General features: G+C 45.5%; 1 protein-coding gene across 2 annotated transcripts in view; it reads left to right on the top strand.

Moving 5' to 3' along the window:
- Positions 1-1,098: 1,098 nt before the first annotated feature.
- CEP170 (centrosomal protein 170) overlaps positions 1,099-15,089 on the top strand; it is a 188,745-nt gene continuing 174,754 nt past the window's right edge. For both annotated transcript variants that reach the window (XM_054985890.1, XM_054985885.1), the window contains exon 1: positions 1,099-1,203. In XM_054985890.1, the coding sequence (XP_054841865.1) occupies positions 1,099-1,203 (105 nt within the window). The remainder of the gene's footprint in view (positions 1,204-15,089) is intronic.

Genomic DNA, 15,089 nt, shown 5'->3' with positions numbered 1-15,089 from the left:
CTGTTCAGCTTGCAACAGTGTCCCTTGCTTCACTTTGCTTCTGCTGAGATTTTCTGGTTTGACATTGGTTCTGCTGAGATTTTCTGGTTTGACATTGGTTCTGCTGGGATTCTCTGGTTTGGCATTGGCTTTGTTGGCCTTTGTTGGTAAACCTTGCATATTAAGAAACTTTAAAAAAAAAGCTTTTGTTTGCTTGACTGAAGAACAACTCAACTTTATCAAGGCTCCCATGTGAGTGCCTCAAACATAGTATACAGTTCTTGCTAAGCATACAAAGGGCAGCACCACAAAGGCTCCTTTTGTGAGAAGTGGCATTTTCCAGGTGGGCTACATGCATGTGTATTGCCACATAAATTGTGCCCCATACTGTGCTAACGGCACTTGTACTCTTCCAAATCCTTTCAAGGGTGAATATATACATCATTCAAGATTGGTTGTTGTTGCTTAATGTGATGCTAATGCCATCATAATCTCATTTTATATGTCTTTATGCTGCTTAGGGTTTCTTTCAGTAGGCAAGCTTATGATTTTGCATGTTTTAACATTGATTAGGTTTTCTTTTATTATACTTTAGGAGTCCTTGCAAAACCAGTAAACAGGCCATACATTTTTAAATAAACTATATTCTGAAATAGGTTATTAAGCTCTTCTTGAAATGTTCTATCCTTTGTATAGAAGCTCTTTGTATGACTTTCCTTTTTAGACACAGGGAGATAAAAAAATAACATGCGCTCAATGATGCAGTTGCTTGTGAAAATAAAAAATCTTTGATCCATTGTGCATGCATCAGGAACTTCCTGCTGCCGTGGCTTTCCAATATCTAACGTGGCTAAATACACTTGTCTTCACACATGATGGTGTACATGTGTATTTCCTTAAATCTGTTAAGAAAAAAGTCAATTGTGAATTGATTCGGAGAGCTTTATGAATCTAAAATCTTGTTTACCATGGCTAGTTAGTACACAAATCCCAACAGCATATGAACTTAAATTAGTAGAAGCAAGAGCTGAATCTATAACTAATAAAATCTGTTTTTTATTTCTATGTCTCGCTGCAGAATGACGTAGCCTTGCAGAGGATTTATCAGCTAAGCGGAAAATGAGCTTAACATCCTGGTTTTTGGTGAGCAGTGGAGGCACCCGCCACAGGCTGCCACGTGAGATGATTTTTGTTGGAAGAGATGACTGTGAACTGATGTTGCAGGTAATAGTGCCAGTTCTCCAGGTGTAAGTGTTGAAAGTTCTGAGGATTATATTTTTGAGAATTAAGTATTTTGCACTTCCTAATTTACTTTCTTGGTAATTTAATCATTCCTCTATATTCCATATAGAAGAATAGGACTACTATACTGTACAGTATTAATTACTTAGAGTAGATAAATATGTGCACCTGGCTAGGGTATAATTTACATGGCCCATTAAGCACTTCCATTGACAGAGTGAGTGCATACTTTCCATCTACAGGGCAAGTCTCTAGACCAGTTTAACAGTAATTTGGATAGCAATAGGAGTATATTAGAATAACCTTGTCCCTAAGAGACCATCCTTAGTTTAAAGTTTGAGTAAATTCTGGGCATTTATAAAATATTATTGTTATTCATAGGGCTGGGAAAATTCAGAAAACTGTTGTCTTCCTCTGGTATTTCCAAGGTCTGAAATGGAAAACTTGGAAACTGACTTGGGGAAGAGGGAAAGATTTTTGGGGGAGGGGAGGAATCTCTTACAAGTCTCACTCTAAAGTAGACTACTTAAAGCAATGTTTTAAAATAAAATACAGAACAACACCTGTTCCAGTGTGGCAGTATGGGAATATGCCAAGCATATTTATTAGAGATGGGCATGAACTGGGAAAGTGGTGGTTTGTGGTTCGTTGCATATCACAAACCTACACTAACTTGCCCAGTTTGTGAACTGGTTCATTTGGTTCATTTGGTTCATCACATAATTTCTGGAGGCTGTAGAACGGCCTCCTTGACAGTCAGAGATGCCAAACTCAGAGACAGCCTTCAGCAGGCTCTCCTCCAGCCACCTGCCAAGTTTGGCGAAGATTGGATTTTGAATGTCTGAGTTATAGACCTCCAAAGCGGGTGCCCCCAGGAAAGTTCCATTAGATATAATGGGAGCCATGAATGCCAATTGACTTGCACTGGCTCCATTGAAATACATTACAGCACCAGAAAGTTGCAATGAAAATGTGAGATGGACTTAGGCAATTTTCCTCTGAGAACAGAATGATGGCCCCCAGAGTGTAATGATGGTCCCTGGGACCAGCCAAACTGCTCTGGGTCTGGAATGAAGGCCCCCAGAGTGGAATGACAGTTCCTGGGAGCAGCTAAACTGCTCTGGTGCTGGAATGGGGATAGAAGTACTCTTGGAGATCTCCTAGAATTACAAGCGCTCTCCAGTTAACAAAGATCAGTTCCCCTGGAGAAAAGAGAGAGGAATAACAGTCTCTGGAAACAGATAAACTGCTCTGACTTGCATTGGTTCCATTGAAATATGTTGCAGCACCAAAAAGTTGCAGTGAAAAAGTGGGATAGAGGTAGAGAATCTTCCTTTGAGAACGGAAGGACGGCCCCAGTGTGGAATGACAGTTCCTGGGAACAGGAAAACTGCTCTGGGGCTAAAATGGGGACGGAATTACTCTTTGAGGGGACAGTCAAGGAGATATTCTTTGGGAGACAAGAACATTCTTAAAGGACAGGAGAACAGAGGCAATCTATGAGAGGAGGTTAATCTTGGGGGGAAGGAGGAGATGTTCTTTGGGGAGACAGGAATATTCTTGTACAGGAAAGGACAGGCAATCCATAAAGGAAGGTCAATCCTGGGGCTTTGCCAACCTCCAGGTTGTGGCTGGAGATCTCCCAGAATTACAACTGCTCTCCAGTTAACAAAGATCAGTTCCCCTGGAGTAAATGGCTGCTTTGGAGGGTGGACTCCATGGCATTATACCCTGTTGTGGTCCCTCCCTTCCCCCAATCCTTACCTCTCCATGCTTCCCCCCTCCCCCCACATCTCCATGAATTTCCCAACCTGGAGCTGGCAACCTTAACTCTATGGCATTATACCTTGCTGCAGTCCCTCTCCTCCCCAAACCCCACCCTCTCCAGGCTCCTCCCCCCTCCCCCCACATCTCCCAGAATTTCCTATCTTGGAGCTGGCAACCTTAACTCTATGACATTATAACTTGCTGAAGTCCTTCTCCTCCCCCCCTCTCCACCCCCCCCATATCCAGGAATTTCCCAGTTTCGAGCTGGCAACCTTAACTTTATGACATAACTTGCCGAAGTCCTTCTCCTCCCCAAACCCCACCCTCTCCAGGCTCCCCCCTCATCTCCAGGAATTTCCCAACCTGAAGCTGGCAACCCTATGGGAGAGGTGCTCAGAATAATAATAAAAGACTCCTCAGATGAGTAACCCACTAGGCTTAGCCCCTGAGCCTGACTGTGGAACAGAAGCAGGTGCTTCAGAGCCCTGAGGCACCAGAATGTCAAGCACAATCTTCAAATACCTCCCTCTGTGACTGAAAATCCAACAGCAGTTCCTCCCTGTCTAACTGCCTGCTGGAAACTGAAACCAGTCACCTGGAGGTTATACTCCTGCTCTCATAGAGCAGAATGGGAGCTCTCTGGTTGGTAGTCAGAGCTGCTTATCAAGTTTTGGAGGGCTGACATTGGTGTTCCCAGGGCTGCAGAAGGTCTGCAGAAGTCCATCCTCCCCATTGCCTAGGGAATAGATTGATTGGCTCCAGGTTGTCTGCAGTGACAAACCAGAATACGAACCAAACAAACCGCCCTAAAAATCATAGCAGTTCATCGTGGTTTGTCAGAAATGCGATCCGAAGAACCACTGGTTCGCGAACCACAAACCAGCCTGGTTCGTGACGAACTTTGGTTCGTATTTCGGTTGATGCCCATCTCTAATATTTATACAAGATATTAGCAAGGATTATATAGGCTGACTCTGATTCCTACTAATGCATCTTTAAGAGAAAGTGTAGAGTATTTGAGAATAAATGTACACAGCCAAAGAATAAATTGATACAAAAAGGTTTAGTGTGTTTTAGTTTGTTCACACTTCTCAGTTTCACTGTTGTTTGTACTCAGAGTAGAAGTTCAGAAAAAGAAGCTGTGGATCTTTTAAGATGCTTATTCTCAGTGGAAAAATATTACGTCCAGGGATCTCTATGTACTAGGATGGAGCTGGGTACAATTCTAATTGACAAAATTAGCCATCTACAGTTGTAAGGGCACTTACTATGCATGATGATTGTGTAATACTGAACTTGTCAGTAGTGTTATAAAGGATAACTGAATATCTAGGTGTATTGCTATTTTATTACATCATGATTGTTTCTTTCCTCCAAAAATGAGATATTTTCTGTTTGTGTACTTTTTCTAAACTAGTTTCATAAAATCCTGTTTCCCCCAGTGTTGATGGTGTCTTATTTTTACTGTTCTCCGTTTCTAACATTGTATATATTTTTAGATTTGGTTAAACAATAGTAATTCTACTTGCACTCTCCGGGTAAATTAATGACTTCTGTTTTACCATAAAACAATGCTTGATGTTGCAGCCAGATCACCAAGTTATAGTATGAGCTTATTTATTTATTTATTTTATCATATTTATATTCCGCCCTCCCCGCAAGCAGGCTCAGGGCGGATAACAGCATTAAAAACATTTAAAACATTTCATTAAACATTATCATAAAACATTAAAAGCATTGTATAAAGATATTAAAAATAGCAGCACTTTTTTTTTTAGTGGCTTCCTTTTCAAACTACAGTTTGGAATTCTGGTTTTGTGATGGAAGCAAAATCTGTGGTTCAGGGTCAAAGGGGAAGCAATTGACTCTAAGTAGAGTAGGGAGCATAGCGCTTGCTGAGTCCTGGGCTTAAATTCGAGGTAATTTATGTTATTTCCCAATTATTTTAACTAAAAGAGGCTCCTATTTGAGTTGTGAATGTTAGAAAAAGAGCACAATCTATAATCAAATGCAATTGGATTATCAAGCAATCGCTTTATAAGCAGCACTTACCTGCTTTACGGTAATATTTTCAAGATACGTTTCACACAGTTGTGAAATATGGGGGGGCATATCTCTACTGGTAGTCTAAAACTAGAATAGATACTGGAGCAGTCTCATAGTCTTCTTTTCAGTATGCATGTGCAGCCTAGTGACCATGTGAAGAACCAGAGTGTTGCATATACACACGTTTGTGCCTTAGCTGGGCTCTAACTGCCAAGCTGGGCTATGTCCTCCTTTCTATGTTCTTCTATCTGCCTTTAATGATACAGTGAAAGAAAAACATTGCCTTTTCTAGGGAGGTGGCATTGAAAGCAGCTGTTTATAATCAGACACCAGTTTTGGTGTTTACTCGCCCCATTGGCAGGGCTGCTAGGTAAACCTGCATCTCTTCTATATACAAACAACAACCTAGTTCCAAAGGAAGCAGCTGGAAAGCTACCATAGATGATTTTGAATCCTGGATCATGATTAGAGCACATATAGAGCACCTTCACCTCTCTATAACCAGACAGTGCAAAATCAGGAGTAGTAAACATGAATCCATAGTTATCTCTTATGCCACTGTGGAAGACTCAGACCTGAACCTTAGACTATAAGAGATCAGAAATTATAATGGTAATAAAAGTGGATAAATTATACTGTCTTTAAGTTTAAAAAAGGAGGGGGAGGATCTAGGGTAATTTTCCCAGGGAGAAAAATACTGGTAACATGGGGGGGGGGTGCTAAAGGATTGTTTCAATCCTATCAAGACTTGCAGAAAGTATCTACTTAATAAGAACATAAGAACATAAGAACATAAGCAAAGCCATGTTGGATCAGGCCAGTGGCCCATCCAGTCCAACATTCTGTCACACACAGTGGCTAGAAATCCAGTGCCATCTAAAGGACTGTCAGTGAGGCCAGGACACCAGAAGCCCTCCCACTGCCTTCCTTCCAGCACCAAGACAACAGAGCACCACCTCCCCACAAAGAGAATACCATCTATCTCCTGTGGCTAATAGCCACTGATGGACCTCTGCTCCATATATTTGTCCAGTCCCCTCTTGAAGCTGGCAATGCTTGTAGCTGCCACCACCTCCTGTGGCAACGAATTCCATGTGTTTATCACCCTTTGTGTAAAGTAGTATTTTCTTCTATCTGTTCTAACCCGACTGCTCAATAATATCATAGAGTGCCCACGAGTTCTTGTATTGTGAGAAAGGGAGAAAAACACATCTTTCTCGACCTTCTCTAACCCGTGCATTATCTTGTAAACCTCTATCATGTCTCCCCTCAGTCGTCTTTTCTCCAGGCTAAAGAGCCCCAAGCGCCTCAATCTTTCCTCATAGGGAAAGTGTTCCAACCCTTTAATCATTTTAGTTGCCCTTCTCTGTACTTTTTCCAGTGCTATGATATCTTTTTTAAGGTGTGGCGACCAGAACTGTACACAGTACTCCAAATGAGGCCTCACCATCGATTTATACAGAGGCATTATGATACCGGCTGATTTGTTTTCAATCCCTTTCCTAATAACCCCTAGCATAGCATTAGCTTTTTTTATGGCAGTCGCACACTGTGCTGTCGTTTTTAGTGAGTTATCTATCATGACTCCAAGATCTCTCTCTTGGTCAGTCTCCGCCAGTTCAGACCCCATCAACTTGTATTTATATTTTGGATTTTTGGTTCCAATGTGCATTACTTTGCACTTGGCTACATTGAACCTCATTTGCCACATGGATGCCCACTCTTCTAGCCTCGACAGATCCCTTTGGAGTGCCTCACAATCCTCTCTGGCTTTCACCACCCTGAACAATTTCGTGTCATCTGCAAATTTAGCCACTTCACTGCTTAATCCCAATTCCAAATCATTAATAAACAAGTTAAAAAGCATTGGACCCAATACCGACCCCTGTGGCACCCCACTGCTCACCACCCTCCACTGTGAGAAGTGCCCGTTTATGCTCACTCTCTGTTTCCTATTAATTAGCCAGTTTTCGATCCACAAGAGGACTTGGCCCTTTATCCCATAGCTACTGAGCTTACTTAGGAGCCTTTGATGAGGAACTTTGTCAAAAGCTTTCTGGAAGTCAAGATAAACAATATCTATCGGGTCTCCCTTGTCCACTTGTTTGTTCACTCCCTCAAAGAACTCTAACAGATTGGTGAGACAAGATCTTCCCTTACAGAACCCATGCTGAGTTTTCCTCATCAGCTTTTGGTCATCAATGTGCCCACTAATTTTATTTTTGATAATAGTTTCCACCAACTTACCCGGTATTGACGTCAGGCTGACTGGCCTGTAATTTCCCGGATCTCCCCTGGAACCTTTTTTAAAGATGGGGACAACATTAGCTACCTTCCAGTCCTCAGGAACAGATGCAGAGTTTAATGACAGATTACATATTTTTGTGAGGAGATCTACAAGTTCACACTTGAGTTCTTTCAGAACTCTTGGATGTATGCCATCTGGGCCCGGTGATTTATCAGTTTTTAAATTATCTAGCAGTCGCATAACCTCCTCTCTCGTCACCTCAATGTGACTCAGGTCTTTCAAAACCCCTCCCAAAGTCAGTGCTTCCGGAGTGGGCATGCACTTCTTATCTTCCACAGTGAAGACAGAAGCAAAGAACGCATTCAGCTTCTCGGCCATTTCCCTATCACCCTTTAGTAATCCTTTTACGCCTTGGTCATCCAAGGGCCCCACGGCCTCCCTAGCTGGTTTCCTACTTCTAATCTATTTAAAGAATTGTTTATTGTTTTTCTTTATGTTCTTTGCAATATGCTCCTCATATTCCCTTTTTGCCTGTCTGATCACAGACTTGCACTTTTTTTGCCACAGCTTATGCTCCTTTTTATCAACCTCACTCCGACTAGTTTTCCACTGCCTAAAAGAATCCTTTTTACCTTTTACAGCTTCTATTACATTGCTTGTTAACCATGCTGGCCTTTTCCTAAACCTATTTGTGCCTTTCCTAACCAGCGGTATATATTTAATTTGAGCTTCCAGGATTGTAGTTTTAAATAGTCTCCAAGATTCCCCAAGTGTTTTGACCTTTTTTACTTTCCCTTTCAGTTTCTTCTTCACGTACCCCCTCATCTCAGAAAAGTTACCCCTTTTGAAGTTAAACATGGCTGTGTTGGTCTTATTTGGCAATTTCCTATTTATACATATGTTGTACTCAATAACATTATGGTCACTGTTCCCAAGTGGTGCAATCACATTTACATCTCTCACCAGGTCTTCAGCATTACTGAGGACCAAATCCAGGATCACCTCTCCCCTAGTAGGTTCTGTAACCATCTGTTCCATAGCACAGTCATTGAGACAGTCTAGAAACTCACTTTCTCTCCCCCGATTCGAACACCCATTGGCCCAGTCAATGTGTGGGTAGTTAAAATCACCCATTACAACACAGTTTTTTTTGTTTAGCAGCCATCTTTAATCCTGTCATCATTTTATAATCCTCCTCTATTTTCTGATCTGGAGGGCGATAACAAACTCCCACAGTTAAGTTTCCATTTGGGCCCGTAATTTCAACCCATAGCATTTCCAGAAGCGAATCTAATTCAGTTACCTTCTCAATCTTACTGGAATGTATACCTTCTCTGACATATAGAGCCACCCCACCACCAACCCTTCCCTCCCTATCCTTCCGATATAATTTATATCCAGGAATCACCGTGTCCCACTGATTTTCCTCATCCCACCAAGTTTCTGATATGCCCACAATGTCTATGGATTCGCCCAACACTAAACATTCCAGCTCCCCAATTTTACCTCGGACACTTCTAGCATTTGTATATAAACACCTGTAACTTCCCCGGCACACTTTGCCTCGAGACGTAGTTAGGTCATCTGCACTGTTTGTCTCCATCTCAGTTGACAACTCTAATCTATCTCCCTGTAGAAGTGTTATACCTAGCCCTTCATCTCTCTGAGATGAACCATCCTGAACCAGAGACACTTTATCTCTTGTCGGCTTTCCCCTAGCATTTAGTTTAAAAACTGCTCTGCCACCTTTTTGATTTTAAGTGCCAGCAGCCGGGTTCCTTCTCGGGACAAGTGGAGACTGTCTCTCTTGTACAGCTCCCGCTTGTCCCAAAAAGAATCCCAGTGCCTAACAAACTTGAACCCTTCCTCCCTACACCATCGTCTCATCCACGCATTGAGACTCCTGATCTGCGTTTGTCTCTCTGGCCCTGCGCGTGGAACAGGTAGCACTTCTGAGAAGGCTACCTTGGAGGTCCTGGCCTTGAGTCTCCTGCCTAACAGCCTAAATTTTTGTTCCAAGACCTCACGACTGCATTTCCCAACATCGTTGGTTCCAACATGGACCACGACCGCTGACTCTTCCCCAGCACTATCTACCAGCCTATCTATAACACGCGTAATGTCCGCTACCTTCGCACCAGGCAGGCAAGTCACCATACGGTCAGAACGCGGTTGTGCCACCCAGCTATCTACTTGTCTAAGGATCGAATCACCAACTACCAAGAGCCTCCCTCCCGCCCCACCCAGGGATGGTTCCTTGATGCGAAAGGAAACCTGCTCACCAACTGAAGAAGAGGTCCCTTCTGAGGGCATGTTCCCCTTATCCTCAATACGGTGCCCTGATTCCACAAGATCCTCATTCTCCTTGACAACAAGAACGCTGCCATTTTTAGAGTGGGACACATCTGTCCTGTCCCTGAGAATCTTGTCCTCGTGCCTATCTAACTGTCTCCGCTTCTCCAGGTCAGCCACCTTGGCCTCAAGGGTACGTACTCGTTCCCTGAGAACCAGGAGCTCCTTGCAGCGAGCACACATCCAGGACTTCTGACCAGAAGGCAGATAGTCATACATGTGACACTCAGTGCAATACACTGGAAAGCCCCCAACCCCCTGCTGGCATTCTGACTTCATTATTCTGTTTTAGGAATAACACACTAAGAGGAAAGAAAACGGCTATGATCCCCCGGCTAAGAGCCACAGGCCAAGAGCCCTTTAGCTCTCGCCCTTTGGCTCGCGCCAAAGGCTCGCGCCCCTGCCCAGCAGTTGCCTTTTCAATGCAAAAGGTCACTTCCTGCTAAGCACAGGAGGTGAGCACAAAGGGTGTGTGTGGCTTGTACTCCAGCAACCCCCAGCAGCCTTACAAACACACTCACCCTCAAACACAATCAAGCCCAAACACACTCAGCCTCAAAACTACACTCAAATCAACACAAAACTACACACAAAAAGCCCCAAAGCTAGAGAGGACCACCCTTAGCTTCTCAGCTTAACCCACCACAGCCAAGAAAGGCAAAAAGCCCTTACCTCCTCTAGCAGCTGCAGACCATGTGCTCCTGAGCCCAGGTGACTCTGCTCTGCCCTGCCCCTGCCCAGCAGTTGCCTTTTCAATGCAAAAGGTCACTTCCTGCTAAGCACAGGAGGTGAGCACAAAGGGGGTGTGTGGCTTGTACTCCAGCAACCCCCAGCAGCCTTACAAACACACTCACCCTCAAACACAATCAAGCCCAAACACACTCAGCCTCAAAACTACACTCAAATCAACACAAAACTACACACAAAAAGCCCCAAAGCTAGAGAGGACCACCCTTAGCTTCTCAGCTTAACCCACCACAGCCAAGAAAGGCAAAAAGCCCTTACCTCCTCTAGCAGCTGCAGACCATGTGCTCCTGAGCCCAGGTGACTCTGCTCTGCCCTGCCCCTGCCCAGCAGTTGCCTTTTCAATGCAAAAGGTCACTTCCTGCTAAGCACAGGAGGTGAGCACAAAGGGGGTGTGTGGCTTGTACTCCAGCAACCCCCAGCAGCCTTACAAACACACTCACCCTCAAACACAATCAAGCCCGAACACACTCAGCCTCAAAACTACACTCAAATCAACACAAAACTACACACAAAAAGCCCCAAAGCTAGAGAGGACCACCCTTAATTTTTACCAGCCATTCCTTCAAGGAACTCAGTGTAAGGATGCCAGGCAACTTTGAAGAGACTTCACTTCAGAAGTAAAAGTTCTTTATTGATAAGATGCCAGTTATCATAGAATCATAGAGTTGGAAGGGGCCATACAGACCATCTAGTCCAACCCCCTGCCCAGTGCAGGATCAGCCTAAAGCATCTCTGACAAGTATTCATCCAGCCTCTTCTTGAAAACTGCCAGTGAAGGGGAGCTCACCACCTCCATAGGCAGCTGATTCCACTTTTGAACTACTCTGACTGTGAAAAAGTTTTTCCTAATATCCAGCTGGTACCTTTGTGCATGTAGTTTTAGCCCATTGCTTCGCGTCCTACTCTCAGCTGCCAACTGGAACAGCTCTTTGCCCTCCTCCAAATGACAGCCTTTCAAATATTTAAAGAGAGCAATCATGTCCCCCCTCAACCTCCTCTTCTCCAAACGAAACATTCCCAAGGCCCTCAGCCTTTCCTCGTAGGGCTCAGTCTCCAGACCCCTGATAATTCTTGTCGCTCTCCTCTGCACCCTCTCGATTTTGTCCACATCCTTTTTGAAGTGAGGCCTCCAGAACTGCACACAATACTCCAGGTTTGGCCTGACCAAGGCAGTATAGAGAGGGGCTATGACCTCCTGCGATTTCGATGCTATGGCCCCTTTGATACAACCCAGGATTGAATTAGCCTTTTTTGCCACCGCATCACACTGACTGCTCATATTCAGTTTACAGTCTACTCTTACCCCAAGATCCCTTTCACATATACTACTGCCCAGAAGTGTATCCCCCATCCAGTATTTGTGCTTCTCATTTTTGTGGCCCAGGTGTAATACTGTGCACTTGTCTTTGTTGAATTGCATCCTATTCACAGCTGCCCACTTCTCCAGAGTATTCAGGTCTTGTTGAATTTTAATTCTGTCTTCTTGGGTGTTTGCTACCCCTCCCAATTTGGTATCATCAGCAAATTTAATGAGCAGCCCTTCCACTCCTTCATCCAGATCATTGATAAAAATATTGAAAAGTACTGGGCCCAAAACCGAGCCCTGCGGCACCCCACTGGACACCTCCCTCCAATCTGATGAAACGCCGTTGACCACCACTCTTTGAGTGCGGTCCTCCAACCAGTTCCCTATCCACCGAACTGTCCTATAGTCTACTCCACAGTCTTCCAGTTTGCCCATCAGAATGTCATGGGGGACCTTATCAAAAGCTTTACTGAAATCCAGATAAATCACGTCAACAGAGTTCCCCCGATCCAGTAAGCTGGTCACTCGATCAAAGAAGGAAACCAGGTTGGTCTGGCAAGATCTGTTAGGAACAAAACCATGCTGACTTCCCTGGATCACTGAGTGGTCCTTCAGATGCTTACCGACTGATCCCTTTAAAATCTGTTCTAATATCTTCCCAGCAACAGAAGTCAGACTGACCGGCCTGTAGTTTCCCGGGTCATCCTTCCTCCCTTTCTTAAAGATTGGGATAACATTCGCTTTTCTCCAATCTTGTGGCACATCCCCAGTCCTCCAGGAGGCCTTGAAGATGATGGACGGGGTTCTGCAAGTTCTCTGGAAAGTTCTTTCAGCACTCTTGGGTGCACCCCATCCGGCCCAGGGGATTTGTATTCATCCAGTGCAGCCAGATGCCTCTCCACTACCTCTCTGTCAATGTCAATTAGCCACTCAGGTGTCCTGCCACATTTTCTACTATCTCTAGATGTGCCTGAGTTCTTCAGGGAGAAAACAGAGGCAAAAAAGTAATTAAGCCTGTCTGCTTTTTCTCTGTCCTGCATCAGAGTTTCTCCATCTACTCCCAACAGCGGTCCAATTGCCTCTTTTACCTTGCGTTTGCTTCTCACATATCTGTAGAAGTTTTTCTTGTTGTAGCGAGCCCTCCTGGCCAGACCCAGCTCGTACTGAGCTTTGGCCTCTCTGATGGCTGATCTGCAGTACCTAGTAACCAGCGTTCCCGGTAACGTGCGCTGGTGCGCAATGGCGCATGAATTTTAACATGCCAGCGCACATCTGACAAAGCCCAGCGCACAGAATGGCGCCCTGGGCCTCCACTTCCCTGTTTCCCACCCCGACAGCCTGCCTGTGATGCCCTTGCCCCGCCTTGGTGCAGCCCTGGCCTGGTGTGCCTGGTGTAGACCCGGCCCCAGGCCCGCCCCCTGCCTTCCCTGTTTCCTGCCAGAAGGGGCTGATGCGGCCCCAGCCATGGCATGGACGAAGGAGGAGGCGGCGGTGGCAGCAGCAGCGGCTTGGGGTGGGCAGCCTTGGGGCCTCTTCGCCGCACACCCGCAGCACCAGGAGCTGGGGGCAGCAGCAGCATGGGGCAGATGGCCTTGAGGCCTCTCCGCCGCATGCACACCGTGCCCAGTGGTGGCGGCGGCATGGGGAGGGCAGCCTTGAGGCCTCTCCGCCGCACGCACGCTGCACTCAGTGGCGGCGGCGGCATGGGGCAGATGGCCTTGAGGCCTCTCCGCCGCATGCACACTGTGCCTGGTGGCGGCGACAGCATGGGGAAGGCAGCCTTGAGGCCTCTTCCCCGCACGCATGCTGTGCTCAGCAGCGACGGCGGCGGTGTGGGGCAGATGGCCTTGAGGCCTCTCCGCCACATGCACGCTGCGCCCGGTGGCGGCGTCGGTGTGGGGAGGGCGGCCTTGAGGGCTCTTTACCACATGCTCGCAGCTCTGGGAGGCGGCGGGGGGTGGGGGGCCTTGAGGCCTTTTTGTCGCACACCCACAGTGCTGGGAGCCGATGGCAGCGGCGACATGGGGCAGGCGGCTTTGGGGCATCTCTACTGCATGCTTGCAGTGCTGGGAGTCGCTCCACTGCACGCCCGCAGCTCGGGAGCTGGAGGAGGCCGCAACGTGATGTTCTGTTCTCCAGAAATTGGCTGATAGACTGGAGATGGACTGCTTTGATGGACTGGTTGATGGATTCTCGGATAAAGTTGGCACCATCTAACTGTGAGTGATTTACCAGTCAGGAGACGCAGGCATTGATTGTTTTTACATAACACAATTTAAAAGAAAAAAACGTTAAAAATGTGGAATCTCTCCCTCTCCCTCTGATGCTGACAATCAAACCTGGGCCCTGCATCAAGTCTGCCCCACATTGTTACCCTGGTATAAATGTTTGGGAAATTAGCTTCTCGTTTCTTAATACTTTAAGCCCTGTATCCAACTGCTAATTGTTTTCAAACATCTTCAACCCATTCCCTATTGCATTGTTCACTGACTGCCCCATTCTGTTGATTGTATTGACTCACAAACAAAACAAAATAAATAGCAGCCCTGCAAGGTTTTTAAGGCCAGAGATGTACGGAATTGGTTTGCCATTGCCTGCTTCTGCAAAGTAACACCGGGGGGGGGGGCACCTACTTAGCTTCAGATCAGGCTATCCTGGTTTGGGCTCAGGAGGTATACTACCCCTAAACATGGAGTATTCAGTTGACCCTTATGCAAAAAAACCTGTGAACAGACCTTTCATCCACACATTTCTCTAATCATTTTTTAAAGTCCCTAATACCCTCTAGCTGTTGCCACATCATGCAGTAGTGAATTCCATAAATTAAAGATGCAGTCTTTAATATATGGTAAAAGAAGCTGATATATGGGAGGAGCCTGCATTTATCTGCACTGAATAAGGGTGGGTCTGTTTTGACATATTCCATTACATGTTTGTGAGTTTTATTAGATCCCAGCTTTCTGGTGACAATGGATGTTTGTATTTCTGATAGTATGCGGTTCAATTCATCAATAAGATGCCAGGAAGTCACATTCCTTTAGATCCAAAAGTGATTTTATTAGGTTTGTTTAAAAGAGATATATATTTCTCTTCAGCTATAAAACTGGTGTTAAGCTTGACTATGGCCACACCTGGAGTATTGTGTGCAGTTCTGGAGGCCTTACTTCAAAAAGGATGTGGACAAAATGGAGAGAGTGCAGAAGAGAGTGATGAGAATGATCGTGGGTCTGGAGACTGAGCCCTATGAGGAAAGGCTGAAGGCCTTGGGAATGTTTAGTTTGGAGAAGAGGAGGTTGAGGGGGGACATGATTGCTCTGTTTAAGTATTTGAAAGGCTGTTATTTGGAGGAGGGCAGGGAGCTGTTCCAATTGGCAGCAGAGGGTAGGACCCGAAACAATTGGC

The sequence above is a fragment of the Eublepharis macularius genome, chromosome 1 (genome assembly GCF_028583425.1).
Source record: "Eublepharis macularius isolate TG4126 chromosome 1, MPM_Emac_v1.0, whole genome shotgun sequence".
In the NCBI taxonomy this organism is placed as follows: Eukaryota; Metazoa; Chordata; class Lepidosauria; order Squamata; family Eublepharidae; genus Eublepharis; species Eublepharis macularius.
This window is presented reverse-complemented; position numbering and strand designations above follow the sequence as displayed.